General features: G+C 40.0%; 1 protein-coding gene across 2 annotated transcripts in view; it reads right to left on the bottom strand.

Annotated features, from left to right (window-relative positions):
* LOC148389952 (ephrin-A5b-like) overlaps positions 1-19099 on the bottom strand; it is a 53809-nt gene that overhangs the window by 6295 nt on the left and 28415 nt on the right. For both annotated transcript variants that reach the window (XM_088392622.1, XM_088392623.1), the window contains one exon: positions 2232-2524. In XM_088392622.1, the coding sequence (XP_088248748.1) occupies positions 2232-2524 (293 nt within the window). The remainder of the gene's footprint in view (positions 1-2231; positions 2525-19099) is intronic.

The raw sequence follows: 19099 nt of genomic DNA, 5'->3' as shown, positions 1-19099 counted from the left end.
TTCAAGCTCACGTCATTATCGATGTAGATCTGTGCTGAGTGTACACAAGCGCTGAGCCCGGCCGTTTGAAGAATTGGAGGCTTTACGGGGAGTCAGTCATCTCTCTCACATGGGGCGAGCCAGACTCTCAACTGTCTCCTCTGAAAATTGGATTTCTATCCCCCGAGATTAGGATCAGGCTTCCCCTGCTCAACTACAGCTCTATAAGAAAAACATGCCGCCCTCTAAGGCCTTGAGAAGCCAGGAGCAATGACTTCATAGTCATCTTAGTAACCTTTGGCCTTGCTAGACCAGCCGGCAATTCTGCTCGGCCTTTATGCCGGTCTGCCAGACGGCCAGTAGCCAACAGCAGGTGTCATCTATTTGACGTGACCCCGCCTCCACTTCCCTCCTGCCTGGGGCCAGTGACAATCACCGTGGAGGAGGATAAAGGAGTATCTGTCTCACTGAGGCAGGCAGACATAACCCCTACCCCCACCTCACTTTGTCACTTACAGAATTCCAACCCAAAGTTGACGTGCAATGCTTCAGTGAGCGATCAGCTATTGTTATGTTTTGTTCCAGTAAGACACCGTCTGCAGTGGGACCAATAGCAGCAGCTGCTAAAACATAGTTAACAGCGTATACAATTAGCATGAGCATAGCATAATGCAAACATGCAGCCTTGAGTTCACTATCTGATTCTGCATCAGTGAGATATTCAACAGCTGTAGCACGTTATTTTCCTACACATTATGAAAATCTTTCTGCACATCAACAGCAACAGTCTAAGCAAAGGCTCCTGGGTGTTTCCACTTTTCGTCTGTATATGCTTTCCAAAACAAATGTAGAATAACAAATTAAAAAGAAAATAACAGACGCAGCGGAACGCTACCACACCATTACAGAACCGTCTGCCTACTCTCGGGATGGAGGAAGCATGCAAACGACCAAGTGACATTATTAAAGAATAAATCAACATTAGTAAAATATTTGTCCATCTTAAGCAAAAAATCTTTTGAGTCATGATTGGAAAATGTAATCTCATTTATACAAGTATGCTCAGATTCAATGGCCGATAAAACCATCAGGTTCAATACTGAAAGCCAATAAAAACATTACAGTACCAAAATATTATAGACTTAAATTTTAGACTGACCATTTTTAACAGATTTGTGAGAAACAAAATATTTTAGACTTGAGTATTCTCTGTACATTTCAGGTCTTGCTCCAATTAATTGTTGAATGTCTCTTGGGGATTGCCAAACAAGTTCTTATTGGTTCCTTCTACTTGTCTTTGACTTGAAGTGTTTTTGAAATACCTCAAATCTACCATCAGGAGCCACTGTATCTAGTATCGTCCCTCTGTTCTGCCCCTGCAGGGCAGTGACATCACTTAGGAAAACATATGTTTCCAGCTGCTTGTTTTCCCGAGTTTTCTCACAAGGAGAAAAAAGAAAGAAAGCTGAGCTTCAGCCAGTAAGCAACAAAAGACATTTCAGTGTAAAATAATTTTTCTGCTCGACTTGTGTCTGACTCCAGTGAACCAGAACAAAACAGTTACAGTGGGATTTATTTACTTGTTGTTTTTGCAGTATTGCTCTTAAACATTTTTCATATTTCTAAAAGGTTAACATATTCTATTTGTAACCAAATGTGTAGTGGAAAGTCAAACACTAATGTTGTCTGACTAACAATCAAAACATTTTTGGGGTAAAGCAGTAAATTATAGTATTAGTATATATGTATAGTATTTGTAAAATCTAAACAACCATCGTGTCTGATGTTGCCTCATTTCTGCAAGTGTCACAATTGTGTGGACTTTTATGACACAAACCGAAAGACTGACCTGATTTACGATTAATAAAAAAAAAAGAATAGAACGATTTAACAAATGTCTTTAATGTTACAAAAAATGTTTTGAGGCATACATTTTTGTTTTTACTTTTTTTGTAGTCAACACAACTGATTGGCTGACTTTGATTCCCAGTCCTAAAGTTAAATTTTTTATCCCAGTACTTTTTTAATTATTATAAGTATACTTTTTATTTCATATGGCTATTAAGAATCAAATGTTAAACAATGAAATGTGTTTGACTTTAAATATTCCACAATATTGTTGATACCTGCACAACATAACTCAGAGTTAACTCAACATTGTAAAGACAGACTTAATGAAATAAAGTCATTCTTTTGGGTGATCTGTTAATGATACCAATGAGTAGCTTACAATAATCGCCATCCATACTCACAGATGTAGTAGTACTCTCTGCCAGGACGAAACTCAAAGCCTAATGAGAAGGGTGTAAAGAGCTGAAACTTTTCTGAAAACTTGAGCGGTCCGTTTGAAGACAAAGGTCTGTTGCACTCCCAGCGCTTGAATCCCTTGGCGGTGTGGTCACATGAGCTGTAGCCATCATAGTTCACCATGTAAAGCACATAACGCTCAGCCCGCTCATCCGACACCGTGCTGATGTAATGCGGACAGTAGACGTCAAGGTAGTCATTTATGCAGACGTCAATGTGGTAATCCCCCCGGTAAAACCTGAAAAACAGACAGAATAAAAGCATTATTATTAATAATTAATAATAATTATTAGAAGATCCGGAAGAGACAGTACTCAACAATAAATAGGAGGAGTTTTGCACAACAAGGACTTCATTTGAAGAGCAAATTTGTGCATAAAATTGATCTATCTATCTATCTATCTATCTATCTATCTATCTATCTATCTATCTATCTATCTATCTATCTATCTATCTATCTATCTATCTATCTATCTATCTATCTATCTATCTATCTATCTATCTATCTATCTATCTATCTATCTATCTATCTATCTATCTATCTATCTATCTATCTATCTACCTACCTACCTACCTACCTACCTACCTACCTACCTACCTACCTACCCAAACCCCTCCCTCCCTCCCTCCCTCCCTCCCTCCCTCCCTCCCTCCCTCCCTCCCTCCCTCCCTCCGTCCCTCCCTCCCTCCCTCCCTCCCTCCCTCCATCGATTTATTTGTTTATTGCAGGTTAATCCAAAGAAACTTGGGCAAGGGTTTCCATTAAACAATAACAATATGACAATGTAAAGCTGCTCACGCTCATACTAACATCCTGATTCAGCAAATACTGGGAGACCTCTGTATTCATTTCTCAATTAATGCTTTTTGACTCATTCACTGCCACTGACAGCTATATAGACATCAGAGAGTCAGTTTAACAGAGATGACAGTAAATGAGATAAGCTCATAACTCATAGGGATCGTTTGAGCCCAGCCCTAATGTTGATTTTTCATGTGTTCGTTTAAGAGAGCAAACAGTCACAAAGATGTTGGCCAGACATACCCCAACAGTTTTAACGGTCGCAAAAACCTTGTTAAAATGTAACAAGGAAATCTGTGACCGTTAAAACTGTAGGTGCATTTTCTTTGTGATCGTTGCCGACTTTGAATGAACACTGAATATAAAACAACTTTCACACCACACAGCGAGATATGGGCACAATCATTAGCCCATAATGTCTACCACAGAGTCTATCTATCAGAGTTTTACTTTGTACAAAATTACCATTCTGTGACCAGCTCATAAACATATCATGAGCAAATGTCACCACTAGTCAAGAGGATCATATTTAAAAAGGTTTGCTTGTAGTATAGGTACATGGTTTTGTCCAGGGTACACTTATGCTGTGTTGGAAAGGTCTCTATATATCAGATTCAATCACCCAAACTCTCTCAGAACACTCCACTGAATCACTCCAGCACCCTGGCAGAAATCGTCCTGTGAAACCCCTTCATCACTCGAAAGCCATGTATCAGTGTCAGCGCTAAGCAGTGAGGATTTGTGCTGGTGCAGAACTTAAGGGTTAATTGTCTGGTTAGCATTCGACTTAAGAGGATCCCATTCTGGACTGTGATTTTTACTAGCAAATAAGAAAGCTTGAAGACAGCTTTTGCAGGAGTTTGGGAAAATGAGGCATGTGTTAAAGCTTAACTATGGCCCCCAATTTTGCCTACTGTAAATTGTGTGGAAAAGAGATGGGGAGTAAAAGCTCAGTAGGAATAAGACAGGTATTCATTCGAGACGAGAATGATTGGAAACATATATTCCCGAAGGCGCCATATAAGGTTGCATATCTGAGGCTTTTAGCGGACGGCGATTAAGGCCATAGCGGCTGGTTGTGTCACTATAGCTGCTAATGGGCCTTGGATCAGTATCACTGACATACTACAGATGTCTTGAATACTGCTCTTGTTCGTTGACAAAGAAGTCATGAAGAGGGGGAACAGGCTGGCGACTGTGTCCAAGCTTCCATTGGGATGGCCGATGGGTTTGCCAAACAACACAACAGGTTTGTTTAGTTTGGTAACACTGGAACGAGCTGGCTCCAGTTCAGAAGTACGAGACAAGACCTGCTCCATGTGGAGAAGTTGTAGCTGAACCGTAGCCAGGTGTAACTGGAAAAGAGAAAGGTTTGATATACAGCTGTTGCAGCTGACATGTTGGGGTTACATGAGACGCGAGTAGCATGATGGGAGGTGTTCGGGGTATCAAGTTGTCGATACACAGATTGTACATGTGCTGGAGGATTAGTGGCCACAGATGAGTGCACGTGTGGCATTATTATCCACATAGTACATTCTAATCTTTTTCTCTTTTCAAATATGAAACCAAAGACAGAGAAAAATATGGCACTACCTCCAAGATTTTGGTTCCAGGCAAACACGTGTCCTCCCATGGACTTAATTTCAGTACAGCTTGCTGATATTATGACTAGCGGGGGTCAAGCGGCGCCACGGTATCATGACCTTAGCCAGAAGCAATGGATGGTCTTTCTTTGTCCTGTCTTTGCTGAACCCCATGTGTCAGTTTTAACTTTCCTAGTGTCAGCAGCTGTCTATCAAACCTGACTCAAACCAAAGAACTTTCAACTAATCAACAATATCGTTTGATACAGATTTTTGAAAATGATCAATCTCTTACTGCTTAAATTCAGATTATGTCTGGAGTGAGGAGAGTATTTATTCACGGTTTCAACAAGCCCCGCAAAGGAATCTCAAGTGAACAATTCAGACTTCCCCTGAATACAAATGCAGTTATCACCACCAAATGAGAAGTCAAACAGTCTGGGGCCACTGTTGCGCCTTGCAGTCAAACCTGGAAATAGGTTGCTCCGTGCCTAATATTTTAGGATTTGGCTCCTTTATGATGGGTGATACTTTTGAAATAAAAATACAAATAATAATTAACAATAAATTTAATTACTTTTCCAGCAGGGTAGAAAGCTCTGAAGATTGTCTCAAAAGACAGAAAAAGAGAGAATTCAGATTTCATAATTTTTCATTTTACTATAGACTCCATATGTTTAATAATCCTGTCTCTTCTTCAAATGAAACTGCAATTAATAAAAGCTTTGTAGGGATATGCGGCATTCAAAATATTTAGAACAATTTTCACGATTGGTGGGTAATATTAAAATAGAAACCATGAGAAAATTGAGCACAAGAAGATGGCCCAGATGTTGTCCAGATGAACGTATAAATTTGCTTTTCAGCAACAGAAATAAAATACTTCAAACCTACAAAAGAGCAGCCTGACTCAAGATGGATTCAAATGGGCAACATTTCGAGCTTTTACTGTCCTTTGGTTTCGATTAAGAAAGAAGCTGATCGGAGTTTTCCCTCTGTTGATATCTGCTTTGATGTTGACTATCTTTTCTCGAAGCACATCCGGCATCCCCCGCTGTGCCTTCCCGAGACAGTTTTTCTCCCAGGTCATCAAATACAGATGTAAAAGTGAACCGCTGGCAATGATATAACATACACAATCATTTCAATTAACTCAAAAGAAAACACACTTAGGACGATGTGAGAATGGGGTTAAATTGTTTGTTTGTTGAGGCAACTATTCTTTGTGTCACTACACAAAGAATATTTACCAGATTTCATTTATTTTAGGGGGGAGCGTCAGCTTTTGGTTTTCTTTTTGGCAGGTTTAAAACTAAGAATTAAACAATCAAACTTTTAAAACGACACTACAGCACCGTGGATCATAATGGGCTCAGCAAGCTATAATCCTGAATGCATTTGTCGTGGGGATGAATGATTCTGGATTGGTTGAATGACTCAGCTAGTAAAAGGGATTCATCAATGAGTTTGTAACTAGAGCTATTCGCAAGACACATAACTACAGATAATCCCCCTTTTCAGTCACCCCCCCCACACAACCTTGTTTGCTTTCTTTATCTCCATCTGTTGTGTTGGCCTGGCACCTTTAAGGTATGGCAGAGCCAGTATGGAGAGAAACAACCATGCAGCGTTTGCTTTGTGTGCATTTGGAGAAAGAGATAGGAAGTGATAAAAAAAAGAGAGAAGCAAAAAGACTGCAGAGGGAGTGATGAAAAGAATTTATGAGAGAAAAGAAAGTTATGGAGCAGGTAACCAATAAAAAGAAATGGAGGGAAGCATACAAAGGAAAATATTTCCTCGTTATTTATTATGCATTAAATGTGCTTTTAGATGCACTGATTTGATCCAGCGGTGGAAAAGGGAATCGGTAATGGTGTGATGGCGAGGAACTATAACTCTTTTGTTCCTTGCCTTGTGACTTCAGTTAAAAGAGCAGCTTTCCAACAGTATTGTAAAACATAGAGATACTTTTGGTCATGCTATAAGTAAAAAGGTGTATTCATATAAATTACTGCTGCACAATCTTACGTACTTACTTTGTACTTGCTCCCTGGTTTTCCCACTAGGGGGTACTCTGCAAATAGGGTAGGAAGCCAAAGGTTCTGACATGAAGTCACTAAACGAGGTCAGGCAAACTGCCCACAGGGTTGGGAGTCTCCATCAACCTCTCTCCCTCTCTATGCATGTCCCATCATTCGTAGCATTGCCGCAAGGAAGTTATAGTCATTATTACTGAGTTAGCTAATTACATACACACATCTGTTTGTGGGCTTTTGCTCATGTGCACGCACACACACGCAGTTATTAAACACATAATGTCCCTGTCAAGGGGCTCAGTCCGATGGGGAGTTGACAGCAGTAAGATGGGAAAATGGTTGTAAAGTATAGACAGTCCTGTGTTTTTTTCCTCTCTCTCTCTCTCTCCCTCTCTCTCTCTCTCTCTCTCTCTCTCTCTCTCTCTCTCTCTCTCTCTCTCTCTCTCTCTCTCTCTCTCTCACTGCTGGGAACAAAGCCAAGGGGAGATGAATAATTGGTCTCAGATTGAAAACACATTGCTGCATGTGGGAAGGCACCTAAGATACCTAAAAAAATACAACATAGGCCAGAGAGCGAGCGAGAGGAAATGCCGACGGGGAGACTGTACAAGTGCTGTCTGTTTATGGAGGCTGGTGGTCCTCATTGTGCAAATGGCTACTCTTTGAATTCAGCTGGAGCCACAGTGTGTTATGTGCCTTGTAAAGCTTTGCGTACAGTTCTCTATCTGTATGCATCATTCAATTAATTGTCTGTATCAAAGTGATCGTGCAAAATCATTTGTCAATCATAGATTACACACCCTAAGTACTATCACTACATGCTAATAGCAAACAATACTAAATTAAAGCACATGAAAGGGCAAAAATACTAGTGGGACCATTTTTCATTTTCATTTTCTTGTGATTAATAAAGTCATTTAAAATAAAAATGTTTCAAACTTCACATTCAATTGTACCACTCAACACCAAATTTTAAAGGCTTTATGTGTCTCCTAATGTCTTTTTAATGCTGTTTTCCAAACTTTCTTCACTTATTTTCAAATATCAGATTATAGAGGTATTAGATTACATTATTATTATTATTATTTTATTATTATTACTATTATTATGATGGGTGAGAGAAAAAACAAGTGCGGATTTGGAATTCACGCAAAAGAAAGTTTAATTGCAGCATCTCAATTAAAACAATCATCTTTCCAGTGTTAATTACTGACCTCATTATAGGTCAGTCAACAAACACACACACACACACACACACACACACACACACACACACACACACACACACACACACACACACACACACACAATACCCCCGCCCCACACACACGAAGACACATACATATACGCACAACAGGAGACTGTCATTCTGCTGGTGTAAAACCGCAAGGGTCCAGAAGCTGACATGATAAACCCCCTTCAGTATCAACAATACTTGCCATGGTTGCCATGACACCAGGATACAAAGTTCTGATCCAAGGAGGCTTCCACTTTTGGCCAACACATAGTATTCATACCTGAACGTCTGCAAGCACACATGAGCACGGACATACAAGAACCTGCGCCTGAATTCCAACATAACTCCAGGAGGCCTGGAGAAGGTCCCATTAAAATAACCTCATTAATAATGTCCCATCATCACCTACTGCTTCCAAGTTTGCTGCTGAATGCTAAAAGCCACACTATAGTTATGAATGTGTTCGTATGATAGTGTAGACGTTCCACAGAAATGCCCTTTGAGAGCGAGGCTTCCACACTGCCGCTCAGCAAGATGATATTGATCTGACACCGTAGACTGTGAGCTGAGGTCAGGGGTTAGTGACAGTCCATTATTCAGCTTGAGAGCCAGTTTTTGGTCAGTGTCTGAACCCAGGTGATGGACTGACCTCAGCACCGTCCATCACAGTTGCTGAAGAATGGAAGTTAAAGTGCAGGACACATCGGCCTCCATTCACTTCCACGTTAATTGACTGGTAATTTCTATTAAATGTCATGCTGTGCTATTTAGAATAAAGACCTTAGTTTAGGAAACAAGAAAGCGAGCTAATAATTTCCAAACTATAAATGTCATGCGTATGGCCATAAATTAATCTCAATTAAATTGCAGACCGATGAAATGGTCGTGTTATATCGCAAAAAAAAAAAAATACTTTATTTCTCAAAAAATCTTTCCAACTCTTTTTCTCATAACGTTTAACAATTAATGGAGGAAAAATTAGGGTTTAGGTTTATTGATTGATTGAGGTATCTTAGTGTACATTACAATGTCTGTTTGTGTATATTTGTGATACAATATATGCCCAATACGTGCACATACTTAGTTCTAAACTTGGGTAATTGGGCTTCTCAGGAGATGGCATTCAATTATGAAGTGAGGTGAAAACAAGGACTACATTTAACCATACCCACAAACTCACGCACGAACACACATGAACAAACACAAACACATGCACAGTGGTTCACACCTGAAGTGTGTTTGACGAGCATGGCCCTGATAACCACAGCGCAGACTCAGACCTCTGACCTTCCTCCCCAGGGGCGATCCAAGCTCCCCGGCCTGCCCTATCACTTTACTGCACCCCAGGGAGCTAAGGCCGCCCCTCGTGCTGCTGCTCCCCACACATTCTAAACCCACAACCATGGGAGGAGGGGCTGGCGGCAAAAGAGAGGAACCCACAACGTCTGGAGTCAATCACCCGCCCATGACAAGCCAGCAAAGCTGCCCCCCCATACACACACACCACAGGTCCCACACACACACATGCTCACACACACATATTATAACACCAGCACTTATCCACGAGTGAGGTCTCACACACTTCAAAGTGTAGTAGAGCAGTCTTGGTTGAGTAATATGTGGTCTATGGGGAGTTCCTAAAAAAAAAAAAAAAAAAAAAAAAAAAATAGTGTTGTGTTGGAATGTTGGATTAGTGATAGGAGAAATGAGAGATCGAGTGAGAGAAAGAGAGAGAGAGAGAGAGAGAGAGAAAGCAGCAAAGTGGCAAATAAACCATTGCGGAGTGAAAGGAATGTGAAAGACAAGAAACCAGAATGATGTGAGAAAATATGAGAGCTTGGGAAGAAAGGAGTGGTAGAGTACACGTCTGATTTAGTTTTCCTCTCGGTCTTGTTTGTGTGTATGTCAATCCATTCGTGGGAGTTCAATTATCAATTAAAACTCCAGTGCCGCATAATGTAATCAAAACAAACAATATGAGGATTTGAATAAATCTTTTTATAAAAACACATCTTGGAACTTGCAGCACCGCAGCACGGCTGGGGGTGTTCTAAAAGGAGTCTGCTAATTCATGCATGCTGAGGGTCACTTGGTTAACTGAGGCAGGTAAGGGCATAAGTAGGTTAATGCAACTGGTAGAAAATAACTGGATATGCACAAACTCAGTCAGACTGTCCTTGAGTTTCAACTAAAACTCACTTTACAACATACTGTAACTTAAAGCAATGCCATCTTCAGCATATTGGTGCAGCCCATACAAAATATTGGTTGGAGGGCAAAGAAAGTCATTTACAAAAAAAAAAAAAAAAAATCAAATATGATAATAGTAGTCAGCCAGCTCTAAAATAACCATTGACCACTTAGTAACCACAGTTGCTTCCCTTTCAAGTCCCGCAGCAGGCTCAGAAAAACAGCACATGTAACATCATGTAAGAGCTAAACATAGAAGTGCCCCGCATGCCAGTATTGAGCTGAAACACCACCTGGTCTTCTCAATCTGCCCCTGCCAGGCCTCATAACACCACGCAGCCGGTTCCCCTTGACACAGGATGTCTGTCAAAATCTTGTCCGTCAGTCAGCAAATCAGAGTTCATCTCTGATGTGCACGTACCGCTAAATGTTGAGAGTCTGCTCTGATTGGTTTATGAGAGATTTTGAAAGGAACACAGTGTATTTGATATTCACACCCGCTGAGCCGTTCCAGTTCAAGGCTAGCGGAGGTTCCTTAAAGTAGTCACTTATGGTAATAGTGCAACTCCTTGGCTGTTTGTGGGAAATTTTCAATGCATACAAATTGAATTCATACTGTTACCCAACATTAATAGGCCTGATACATGCGGGTCCAAATCTTAATTTAGCCAATTCAACAAAAAATCAAAACATTTTTAATCCTAAATCTTGAAATCTTCTTTAAGATAAAGTATGAATAGTCTGTATTCTGACTCATCGAAGCATTTAGAGTCAACGTGTTTATTTTTACGATAGAAACATAATTTGTGTTTACGTGCGCTCAGCGTGGCGCAGCATGGCACAGCGTGGTCTGCCAAATTCCCAGCCCGCATAATAATGAAGATGCGGCAGTTCTTACAACCGAGCGCATGTGTGCTGTCTACAAAAATGGATCCCATTATATATTATTGTGAGGAGAGGGACCACAGAAATCTGGAACTGACGGGGAAAACCGGCCAAAAGTAATATCACCAGCTGCTGGCCACTCACATTCAGCATTGCACATTTCAAATATTTAACGAAACTCACATCCAAGACACGGTATGTGCACCTTCTGCTCCTCATATCGTAGGATGATGCAAAAATGACCCAGGATCAGCTATCAACCTATTTCTCACTGTGATGAGTATCCCACATTGGATCCAAAAAGTTTGGCGATGACATGTGCTGATGGAGAAGGTCATAAAGAAGCGTTGAAACCACAGTTGCTAGATCACCTCATCTCAGGCCACTTTCCATCGCTTAGAAAACACTTGGAAGGAACCTCGTGTATGTCTTAGTCTTTCTTTGCCTTTCTTTCCACTCTTTCTTTGTACATTGTGCTCCCTGGTTAAATATAACATTTTCAGGAAGTCAATTCCTCCACTCAGCGCATCATTATTAGCCTGTTTTAGCGAAACAGACTGCAGTGATTTGCCCCAGCCGCTGAACCGTGTGCCGCATCGTTTAACACACCACTTCGTGTAATTGATATTGGAGAGGTGACGCTGTTCTGCTGGACACACCGCAGCTCGCTTGCTCTCACCCCCCGATTTGTTTCTGATAGTGAGCGAGGGCGCCGTAAGTATTGGAGTAAAAACAAGGGTAACTTATCATTAAGGTTTAACGTAAATTTGAAAACAATACCAAAAAGCTTTTCATGTCGACCTGCAAAAATGACAAAAGAAATGCCAGGCCAAAAGTTGACAAGTATAAAAAAAAAAAACACAAAAGGCCATTTTCTCCCATGGGTGACGAGGAATTCGCTATGGACGGCATGTTATTTGTGGAGTGCTATTTTTCTTTTCAAATGGATTTCTATGTCATTCACAAGTCTCAGGAAAACTCACACAGCCAGCCTCAGACTTCACTTTGTCATTGCGTGCAAAATCCCAAGTTATACACAATTCACATATATCAAAAGTCTGGACGGGAGATTGTGTATTGCTTTAAGATTTGTAAAACTGGCTTATTAAAAAAAAAAAAAAAAAAAAAAAAAAAAAAAAAAAAGGCTATCGTACCCGTATCTGTGAATCCACCTGATAAATTTGGATTTTTAATACACAGGTACTACAAATTTGGTCATGTTTTAACATTGGCCATTTATAGTAAGCATAAAAAGAAACTGAAAAGAGAAAATTCTGATCCACAGAAGAATGTGACACAGTGGAGTGTGGAGAGCAGGTTAAGCAAAATATACAGCCGTGAATGACTCCCTCCTTTCTCATCTACTACTCCAAGGGAGGCAAAAAGAGCGATGTGGGGTGGACCTGTCATCGTTAGCCTTCATCTTTGCTCATTTTACACCACCATCACTTCCTTCAACTCTCCAATTGCTCCTTTTTTCCGGGGCAGCCGTTTTAACCCTTCATAGCGCTGGACACAACCCCTTTCTCTTTATATGTCCACATTTACTATCACCACTATGCACACTCTCCTCTCCTCAATGGCATTTCACCACCATGATTACCGTTTGGAAAGAGCAGCGTCATCTTGTGTGCAATATTTTTTCATCCATAATCATTAGAAAGGTTGTAAAAAGAAATGAGCACTCTCATTGAGTCTTCACATAATGGACACTGGTTGGATTGTGGCTACTCACAATCATCCTCTATCATTATTTTTTATGACTTTAAGTACTGTGGCCCTTAATGTACATCCTTCCTCTCATTGCATTTGAACCCAAAGAGGTGGGAGCAGGGGGTGGGGCATCCGGTTATCAGAAGAGCCACCATTTTAATGTGTGCACCAATTAGAACAAATTAGTCCGAGGAAGTAATTCAAACACATTACATTATTGGACAATTGGAACTTTAATTTTCATGACAAAAGGTGGTATTTTGAACTTGGTATTTCAATATATGGATATTTCCTGGGTGTTTTTTTTGTGTGTATTTTTTTTTTTTCAGGTCGAAACGTGGGGAAATAAGAGCTCTGTGTGTGTGTGTGTGTGTGTGTGTGTGTGTGTGTGTGTGTGTGTGTGTGTGTGTGTGTGTGTGTGTGTGTGTGTGCGTGCGTGCGTGCCTGCGTGTGTGTGTTTATTTGGCGTTCTTAGTGATAAAACATGTAAATATCAATTAAACAAAATCACACGAGAGATTATCATCATACTCACCAAAGCTTTTGAAACAGATTCAGTTACCTGTGCAGTTATTGTTTTCCGTAGAAAAGGCAGACATTTGCAAATGTCTTGTTTTGATTAAAATAATTAATCTGTTTGCTTGAAAAAAAAAAAAATTAAGAATAATTGCTATTGAGATGCTGACATTAGAGGATTAAGGTAATTAATTAACTATTACTCGATCATCAAAATAGTTGTGGATTAATCTGATGATCAATTACTTGTCAGTTAACCGATTAATTTGAATTAATCAATTTCTCTGCGTTTTTCAGTGCTTGTTGTTATTTGATCCAAGTTTTGATATTTTTATACAAACCAAACAAATGGAGCAGGTGGCACACTGCATAATGTGCAGTATGCTTAAACTATATATACAAAGAATGAAAAAGCTGTAGTTGGAACCTGGATCAATCGGCACACACATTCACACAGTTTCCCACAAATGCACGGTCAAATATAGAGTCTGCACACCACACTCAACACTCACCGTGCTAAAACACACATAAAGCACTTCAGAGGATCAACACTTCTCAGATAGCATTTACCCTGTGAACAACAGTCAATTACACAGACACAGAGGCTTTCAGCAGCCGCCTCAGATGTGGACGTAAACCTTTGGATATATTCCATTTGTACTGTTTTTCTATTTGCCGTCTGGGTTACATTAATTGGACATCACTGTAAAAAAAACATTTCAAAGTCTTAATAATAAATGGATTGACATATTATTCGTATGGTCATCATCATTCATGTGGAAAACCGGTCTACGTGCATCATGTGACGCATTCAACCTGTTCTATTGCACAGTCAGGTCATTTCATTTGAGAAGAGGTCTCCGTTTAACACCTACAGGTCACAGAGTGCCGCGTCTCTTTATCATCGGGCGCATGCTGAGCCCCTGAGCGTAACCCGAGTGTGGAGCTGCAGGCAGCTAATCCACCTCAACAAAGCCTTTCTACTACCCTGACAGTCAAAGCCATCATCAGTCAGGTAAAGCAAACTGCCCAGATTCAACCATACACACAGGTGGCTTTACTGACCACTCTGGGTGTGGACATGTGTGTGTATTTATGTAAGTGGCTGGAGAGAAGAGGACACACATTTGTTAAACATTGTGCCTATTTGCTTTTGTGGCTTGATGCGTGTGACATGTCCGGACCTGAGCGTACATTCAACTTCGGATTGATTAGATCGACTTTTCTCACGGCAGGTAAAAACTCAAATCCCCATAATCCCTCATATGATTACATTCAGGTCATTCAGGTCAAGACACCACACACTGGGTACGAGACAGATAACTTTGTGAGCACTTTTTTTTTTTTACATCAAGCACTTGCGTCTAATCCAATACAAAATATGTATATTATTTTAACAAACATTAATACTCAGTTTAGATTCGTTTGATGTGCAAATAAGAGAAGAATAATTAAGTTTAAGATAATAATTCAAGTCAGACACAGAAAACATAACATAATTTCATACAACACATCACTAATTGAACACAATTTCCTTGATTTTTCAATTTGGACAAATATTTCTGTAAAACAATTAGACTCATCACATATCGTAATCTTCCAACTAGGGTCAAAGTTGTTTTAATTCCTCCTTAATGCTGCTTTTTTAAAATTTGAATTGTATTGTTTCTTTCTATATCATTAATATCAAATGTACTGTATGTTTGAATATAGCTACTGTGATGATTTAGTTTCCCTTACAGGATGTTACAGTTCAGTGGTGTAACAAAGGTAATGATTTTTTTTAAATTTTTTTTTATACTCAGCAGGCTACTCACGATTAAGATGCCCCCAATAAAGGAGAAAGACTAATTCTTACAACCTGCACACCGGCAGAGTGGAACTGCATTCTTGTGTGCCTTCTGGCTCTCGTCCCTCTACACTTGTCACCCGGAAGCGTGGGGCTGTGTGTGTGCGTTTGTGCATGTCTGTGTGTGTGTGTGTCTGTGTGTGTCTGTGTGTGTGAATATGCCTGCCGGCCTGAAGAGCCTCTCACAGGCCCCGTTAGCATGCAGCCGGTGTCAGGTGACAAGAGCCCGAATAGCAGTGTGCAGATGGGAGGCAAGTGGCTGCTGTAGCTGCAGACTCCAGATTTGTCTTACAAGAGCAAAAGTAGGTTGGTTGTTGTAAAATTCCCCATTGCACATTAGCATGTCTGGAAAAACCTTGTGTGGCTTGTGGCGTTACAACTTTTAAATTTTCATCATTTAAAAAAAAAGTGAAAATAATACCACCCACTATAACGGTAATGAGAATTTCAGGCTAATATTCACACAGTCAAATTGTTGCAGACGTTCACTTATTGCTTTAGTTACGTGTTAATTCTGCTAACCTACTAGCACTACCCGGCTTTTTACTTGCTTTTGCCCTAAAGTACCAATGATTGCATCAACGGCATAACCGAAGCGGAACGTCACCGGTTACTTTTTTAACACCAGAGACTAACTGGGCATTTTTCTTAATGCTGATATCAATTTTTGCTATGACGCTGACATCGTCTTCTTTTGTGTTCTTTAACATCTTTTTGACAAAATCCATACACACATTTGTATTAAATCTTTGTACAAACTCCGTAGCCGAGTTGGCCAAAAGAGCAAAGGAAGTGAGCAGAGTGACACACCAGCTGTGTTCCACGTCACTTAGGAGAACAGAACAATAAGGAAAATCAGATGTTCATCTCAAAAATAATCATGCTGTCACTGGAGCCCAAAATATATATTATGACATTTTTGAAGCACTTACATAATTAATCAGTGTATGCACAAAGCCTTGTCACATGTTTTGTATAAACTGTTTTCAGAAAGCCATTAACACGAATGATTGCCTATTCTGAGTTTTCTGATTAGTTGATTTTTGATGAAAGATGTCCTCGTTAGCTTTGTAATCCTGCATTTCATTATCCTAAAATGTTACTGAGATCACAAGATTTGAGACATGGAGAATTTTAGAAGCAAAACAAGTACAACTTAAGTGGGAATTAGTCTTTACATTCAGGCCATCTTTTACAGTGTGTTTCCATTTCATCCTATATTTGTCTTTGTAAAGACAAATTCTGTCACATTGGAATAAATATTCACTTCTTTGCACACAGAGACACGCGCGCCTCAGGCTGCTCTGCTTCTCATTAGCACTGCACTGAAGTTCACAGATGTAAGCATACAAAGGCATGCAACGTAAGTGTTAAGTTAAAAATGGACACACGAGGAAAGCTTACACGTCACAAACTAAATGTCTTTCTTCTATCAGAATGCACATCATTGCATATTTGACATAATTCTTTGACTGTTCCACACACTTCAAATAGAGCTGCATTCAATCACTCACTAGCTTGAGCTTTAAAACCTTCTTGGGCATTGCCAGCTGAGCCCCCCGGGCCTCTCGTCACGACCGAACCACTCAAAGCCACACCATAAATGGAGCAAAGCATCAGGGTGGTCAAGCACTTAGTGGGCCCGGTTCAGTAAAATGACAAGTCAGTGATTCTGACTCAGCAACGGCTGATAGGCACATCTGTGGCCGTGCTAAGTGGGTGGCGCTGACAGCGAACACAGCACAATTGGATAATAATCCCATGGATGAGTTTTTAAATGGGCCCAAGTGGTCTCTAAGCACAGAATGGTTGCTCTCACACTAGTATGAACTCAAGAGCAAGGAAGAAGCTGAAAGTGTGACTTGACATCATTATTGATTTGATGGATTAAAATAGTTGGGAGATTGTGCATCTGCGTTGCAGTTCTGAGGTTGAAGATTTGTGGACTACTTGTGTGGAGGATGCTTAGGAGGTTTCAACTAGGTGCTTCAACCCGATTCGCCAAAACTTGTATGTGGCTTCATTGGCGACTCTAAATTAGTTTTTAGATGTGAAAGGTTTTGTTTTGTACTGGCCGGCAACCAGTTCAGGAGGTACACCAAGTTTTGCCCCAACTCAGCTGGGACAGGCTCCAAATACTGACGATAGTTTGAGATTCTTTTTTTGAAGTATAAAGATGGTAACTTGTAAACCCATTTGAGGTGTCAAAACGAATGAATCGATGAGTCATCCATTATCAAATCAAGCGACAACTATTTTAGGTAGTATTTATGTCACCGAATATTGTACTAATCCTTTGATTTCAGCCTTTTAACAGTAAATACTCTGTAGTCCTTCATGAAACTAGCGTGATTATCTGTTGTGTTTAACCAAAATAAGACATTTGCAAACATTTGCCTTTACTTTAAAAAAAACAATGACTCAATCAGTTTAAAAAGGTTGGTGAGTACACCAATTCTTCACACGTGATATTGCTTACATGTTGTTTTTATCGCGAAACTTTGCCAACAATAAATAAATAAATAAATAAATAGATGTTACACATAGTAAGTACACAGAGAAAGTTTTTTTTTAGGTGAAGGAATTACAATATACTCTGTTCTTTAATAGCGATTATTTCTGCATTTCTTAGAGCTGGCTGTGCAAGTTTGAACAACACAGGTGGATTCTCAAAGGAAATCTTCATTTGACAACATTTCCGTATTGGGGTTTAAATACTTCATGGCACATGTAACCTTTTTGATGCCAAATTTCCATCCTGTAAAGAATTAACTCAGTTAATATTGCAGAAACCTTTTTCCCCCCCAGAAGACATTTTCTACTATATTTTAGAGACTTTTGGCTTTCCGGAAAGTCGCTGAGCCATCCATAATTTAGAAAAAGAAGTGCCAACTTCAGTTTCCATTCAGTTGAAAATCACCAAAATGCCAGACAGTTTTTTTTTTTTTTTTTAAGTGTGACAGTTGAGATAAGTTGCACTGCACTCCTACGAGCAAAATTCTGAGGTTGGTTGAAGATACTGAAAATGATGGAGAGGAGTTGTTGTGAAGGAGGGGGTGTTGGGGCCTCGAATTGGGATCTAATCTACATGGTCTCAAGTGAAGGTGTTGGCTTAGAGTGCCAGCCTGTCAGCGCCAACATCCTCCACCATATTCCCACATTCTTCAGATAAAATAGCTGGTAGGAGAGGAGTGGAAGAAGAGAGACCGTTGAAGGAGCTTAAGGCCAGTGGAGCTGTGTTGGGTAAATCCTGCCACTGAGGTCTGATAATCGTATCTCCCTCTCTCGTGTGTACCAGACAAAACCCATTTGTTTCTCATCTGTTCCCCTGATTTGGGCCTGACAGGTTGGAGTGAGCTTTAGAGTTGCACCGACGAGTGATGGAGAAAAAGATTGATCCAGGCTTTTACACGGTTAATGATGTGATATGTGGCTAAAAAAACATCGGCCTGAGTACTACATTGTTCATCTCTTACTCTATATTCATAGAATGACCAGCCACACGACAATAACAATGAATAAATTTGATTTTTTTCTAGATCACAGGTGTCAAACTTAAAGCCTGGGGGCCAGATACGGTCCGCCACATCATTTTATGTGGCCCGCGAAGACAAATTGTGCATCAAATTCATGTGTCATTACTAGAATTGCAAATTGTCTTCACTTTTAATAAAATAATATTTTTTTAAATATTTGACTAGTTTTTACTCGTCTGATTTGAAAGTGAGTTATTTGTCAGTTTGTTTTGTAGCTTTTACTGTATATAATATGAGGTGGGCATACATTTATTTGAGTTGACAGTCATAACGGCCCTCCGTAAGAACCTATGACTACAATGCAGCCCGCGGAAAAAAATGAGTTTGACACCCCTGATCTAGATGTTACGCAATATATTTGTACAAAAGTATTGTTCTGTATCTTAGATCATCACAGTAAAGGACAAATATTGGACAATCGGAGTGAATCCCTCACTTTATGAATATACGTATGTGCCAGACA

The sequence above is a fragment of the Syngnathus floridae genome, chromosome 12, assembly GCF_059516105.1.
Source record: "Syngnathus floridae isolate MCC-2025c chromosome 12, RoL_Sflo_1.0, whole genome shotgun sequence".
Lineage (NCBI taxonomy): Eukaryota > Metazoa > Chordata > Actinopteri > Syngnathiformes > Syngnathidae > Syngnathus > Syngnathus floridae.
This window is presented reverse-complemented; position numbering and strand designations above follow the sequence as displayed.